This window comes from Cebus imitator, unplaced genomic scaffold, assembly GCF_001604975.1.
Source record: "Cebus imitator isolate Cc_AM_T3 unplaced genomic scaffold, Cebus_imitator-1.0 Scaffold266, whole genome shotgun sequence".
Classification (NCBI taxonomy): Eukaryota; Metazoa; Chordata; class Mammalia; order Primates; family Cebidae; genus Cebus; species Cebus imitator.
Window position 1 is genome coordinate 130,448 of NW_016107581.1, and position 4,890 is coordinate 135,337.

General features: G+C 57.1%; 1 protein-coding gene across 1 annotated transcript in view; it reads right to left on the reverse strand.

Annotated features, from left to right (window-relative positions):
• Nucleotides 1-643: 643 nt before the first annotated feature.
• The window catches only part of DACT3 (dishevelled binding antagonist of beta catenin 3), a 15,068-nt gene continuing 10,821 nt past the window's right edge, over nt 644-4,890 (reverse strand). Inside the window, exon 4 of the mRNA XM_017500382.2 lies at nt 644-2,902. Coding sequence (XP_017355871.1) covers nt 1,506-2,902 — 1,397 coding nt within the window. The 3' untranslated portion in view covers nt 644-1,505. The remainder of the gene's footprint in view (nt 2,903-4,890) is intronic.

Consider the following 4,890-nt stretch of genomic DNA (forward strand, 5'->3'; position numbering starts at 1 on the left):
ATATAGTTATTTAGATTCATATATGTATGCAAACACATAAACATGGGAGGATGCACATCAAACTGCTGACTATGATGACTGTGAGAGAGGGGACTTAGGGGCTGGCCGTTTCCTGTGCTGTTCCCATTTTTGTGAAACCATTAAATTGTTTTTTGAGACAGGGTCTCACTTGTGATCTGGGCTGGAGTGCAGTGACACAATCACGGGTCACTGCAGCCTGGCCCTCCCAGGCTCAAGCAATTCTCCCACCTCAGCCTACTGAGTAGCTGGGACTCTAAGAATGCTCTACCACACCCAGCTAATTTTTCTATTTTCTGTAGAGATGGGGTTTCACCATGTTGCCCCAGCTGGTCCTGAACTCGGGCTCAAGGGATCCCCCTACCTCGGCCTTCCAAAGTGCTGGGATTACAGGCACGAGCCATCACATCCCGCCTGAAATAGTATTTATGACCAAACATAACCCAATCAAAGATGAGATTCATTGATGTAAAATAGCCAATGGTGGGAAGATGATGTTGAGATTCACCCCGAGACTTCCCTGGAAACTGCCATATCCACAGCAAAACAAAGTTGCTCAGTAAGTGTTAGTCCAAAGGAAAAAGAGCATTCCTCCCATTTCATCATTCAATGAGAGTCTACCACATATGTAACACTGTGCATTTATTTACAAAGAGGTTAGAGAAACACACAGAATCTGGCCCCCCTTTGCACTGGGGAGTCACCGTCGTCATAATAAATACAGTAATTTTAAAAAAGAAAAAAAAAATAGTAGATTGGAACAGCTGAGGGTCATCAGGCTTCCCCCATTCCCTCTCACAGTGGGTGGGGGCACGAGATAGAAACCATCTTCCTTTCCCTCTTCGACCTCTGAATCCTCCATAATTGTCCAGGGATCGAGGTGAAAGAGTCCTTCTTTCCAGGTGTTGCCAACTCCTACGTGACCCTCAAAACCCCCAAATCAGTGCTCCTTCCCTTCCCAGGGCACTCTGCAGGAATCACCTGAGTCAGACACAGAGTCTCTGACCAGGGTGCCAAGGGGATATCTTAAGGGTCCAGGGACATAGAGAGGGCACTTTGTGAATGAGAGGGGGGCCATCGCTGGGCAAGGAAAGGAGGAATGAGAGGGCTCATCAGGAATGAGAGCAGTGAAGGGAAACAGACTAGGCTTCTAAACTAAAATGGGGAAATTCAAACCGAATTACCCCTTTTGCATACATGGACACTTACTGTACAGATGAGGAAAGTGACGCCCAGAGAAGGGGAACCGTCTTGCCCAACGGCTTCCGAGCTAGAAGCTGAAATGGGTCAAACAGGGCCCCTCCCCCTTCCAATCCGTGGTGGAGGGGGAACCTTTTCAACCAAGACTGCTAGGAGTGGGGAGAGTGAGGAGGGTCTTTGGAAGCAGAGAAAACGATGGTCTTTGGAAGGTAGATGTGGAAGGGTCAGTGGTTGGGAGTGTGGAGGTGCAGAGGCCATGAAGGGGGAGCCCAAGCAAATCCCCAACCTCACACTGTAGTCATGACCTTGAGAGAACCCGAACGGAAACGCAGTATCTTTTTCTTGAGCGCGTGGGAAGCCTTGATCTTCACGAAAACTTTGGCGGGACCCGCGGGCGCCCCTGCACCTGCTCCGCCCCCTGGCCCGGAGGCCGCGGTGGCCGCCACCAGCTGCTGCGGCCACACGAGGCCACCGCTGCCGTCTGAGTCGCTGGAGGCGGAGCTGAAGGCGGGCGACTCGCCCTCGCTGGCGCTCGATTCACTCTCCCCATAACCCCCGCCGACGCCTCCCGCGGGACCCCGGCGTCCCAGGGGCCCCAGGCGCCCAGCGGAGCATTCGGAGTCGCTGCCTGCGCAGCCGTAGAGCAGACGGCGCTGGGGAGCTGATGGGGACGGGCTGGGGCCGGGAACGCGCCCTGCAGGGGCTCGGGGCCGCACGCGGCGCCCGTCGGCAGCGTCGATCTCCGCCGTGGAGCGCCAGCGACGGCAAGACCCTGCGGCCTGGGCCGCCAGAGTGGGCGCTGGGCCACGGCGGGGCCGTGGCGGCCGAGGCTCTTCCCGCTCCGCCGTGGGATACTTGGGGGGCCCGGACGGCACCGAGGCGGCGCGGCCCAGCAGGCTGGTCTCGGATTGGGAGCGCGAGGCCTTGCGCGCCCTGGGCGAGCCCCGGCGGCCCGAGGCCTCGGTCATGCGTCCACGGCGGCCGGCGGCCCGGGGGCGCTCCCGGGGCGGCGACTGCTCCACACTGCGGCCGCGGGTGAGTGGCGGCGGCTTGCGGCGGGCGGCACGGCCTGGGAGGCCTCGGGTGGCCGCCTGCGCGCCGGGGATGTACTGCGCCTTCACCAGGCGGCCCTCGGCCGGGCTGTCGGGGGGCGAGGGGGCGGCGGGCGGTGCGGCGGGCTCGGGTGCAGCCTCCGACTCCCACGGCGATGCCCAGGCGCGGCTCAAGGCGGCGGGGCTGGTAGGGAGGCCCCCGACGCGCTCCATCGAGGGCTCCCGCGCGGGCCGCACGCTGCCGGGGGGCGGAGACGCGTCGGGCGGCCGCTGGCGCAAGCTGTTCTGGCGCCGTGGGCCGCCGTCCGCGCCCCCGGGACTGGTTCGGGGCTGGCCCGCCCCCCGGCGGCGGCGCCTGCGCAGGAGCGCCGAGATGTAGCCGTCCAGGGGCCTCCCCGCGCCCCCAGTGTCGGGTGAGTTGGTGGGAGGGCGGCCGCAGGGCCGTGGGCTGCGCAGCGCCACAGCGTGCAGTGGGCTGGGCGTCAGAAAGGGCCCCGCGCGAGCCCGCCGCTCCGCCGAGGAGCAGGCTTCCGGGCCGGCGGACCCCCCTGCCGTCGGGTAGGGCGCTGAGAAGGACCGTGGCACCGCTGCCCGCGCGCCCACCACCTCCGGAGCGCTGGGACTGGCGTCTCCTAGGGAAGGAATGCCAAAAAAGATAGAAAGAAAGAGTGGAGAGGCTCTCAAAGTCCTTTCCCGTTTCCCATCCAGCCTGGAAGGGGCGGGTTGCCTCCTTCCCTTCCGATCCCCATCTCAGCATAAACCCTGCTCTCACCCCTTCCCTCATGTAAAATTCCTAATAAAATCTTTACAGGGTCCTACAAGACTTTGCATGACTTGTCCTGCCTCTGCCTCTTCAACTCTCACATCTTACCTTTCTCCTTTTTTTCTTTTTTTTTTTTTTGACTGGATCTTGCTTACTCTGTCACCCAGAATGCAGTGCAGTGGCGCGATCACAGCTCACTGCAGTCTCCACCTCCTGGGGTCAAGGGATCCTCCCGCCCTGTCTTCCTGAGCGGGTGTGACTACAGGCACGCACCACCACGGCCTGCTGATTTTTTTTCTTTGTGAGACGGAGTTTCGCTCTTGTTACCCAGGCTGGAGTGCAATGGTGCAATCTCGGCTCACCACAACCTCTGCCTCCTGGGTTCAGGCAATTCTCCTGCCTCAGCCTCCTGAGTAGCTGGGATTACAGGCACGTGCCACCATGCCCAGCTAATTTTTTGTATTTTTTTAGTAGAGACAGGGATTCACCATGTTGACCAGGATGGTCTCGATCTCTTGACCTCATGATCCACTCGCCTCGGCCTCCCAAAGTGCTGGGATTACCGGCTTGAGCCACCGCGCCCGGCCCGGCCTGCTGATTTTTTTAGTTTTGGTAGGGCTGGGGTCTCACTGTGTTGCCCAGGCTGGTCTCCAGCTCCCGGGCTCAAATAATCCTCCCACTTCAGCCTCCCAAAATGCTGGGATTACAGGCATGAGCCACCGGGCTGACCCTCCTCCTCTATTTTAGGGCTTTAGCTCTAGTCACACTGGCCTCTTGGAAGCCTGGGCCAGTCACACTCTGGCCTCCAAGCCTTTGTGCTTCCCATTCCAGATTCCTGGAAACTCTTCCTCCTGGATATCTGCTGGGTCCACTCCCTCATTTAGTTCAGGGCACAACTCAAATGTCACAGCCTCAGTGAGGCCCTCCCTGGCCATATTTTCTAAAATTGCACTTCCCTCCCCAAACTCAAAGGGACACTCCTGAGTCCCTTTCCCTGGCTTATTTCTTGTCTTAGCACATGACATTATCTCATACCCTAGCTATTTTACTTATTTATCCTGTATTTTATCTATTTCTCCAACTAGACTGTTGGTGTCCTAAGGGCAGGGATTTGCTTGCTTTGTTCGTTACTGTTCATTTTGTTCATTGCTCCTGGGATACTGCTAGATAGCGTGAAGTAGGGGCTCAAAAACTTCCTCGTATGAATGAATGACAGCAGTTGTGTTTAACAGTGACTGCGGTGTACCAAGTCCAAGGTCTTAGAGCAAAGGGTCACTGAATATTCAAAAACATCCTTTGGGGCAGGCACTGTTTTGTTTTTGTTGTTGTTGTTTGTTTGTTTGTTTGAGACAGAGTCTCGCTCTGTTGCCCAGACTGGAGTGCAGGGGCATGATCTCGGCTCACTGCAACCTCCACCTCCCTGGTTCAAGTGATTCTCCTGCCTCAGCCTCCTGAGTAGCTGGGATTACAGGCTTGTGCCGCAATGCCCAGCTGTTGAGGCACTGTTATTATCCCATTGTATTTATTTTTATTTTATTTATGTATTTATTGAGGCGGAGTCTCGCTCTGACACCCAGGCTGGAGTGCAGTGGCTCAATCTCAGCTCAATGCAACTTCCACCTCCCGGGTTCAGGCAGTTCTCCTGTCTCAGCCTTCCAAGTAGCTGGGACTACAGGTGCACACTACCATGCTGGCTAATTTTTTGTGTGTTTTAGTAGAGATGGGGTTTCACCATATTAGTCAGGCTGGTCTTGCTTGAACTGCTGGCCTCAGGTGATCCACCTGCCTTGGCCTCCCAACGTTTTGCGATTACAGGTGGGAGCCACCATGTCCAGCCTATTTCTTTTTTTTTTTTTT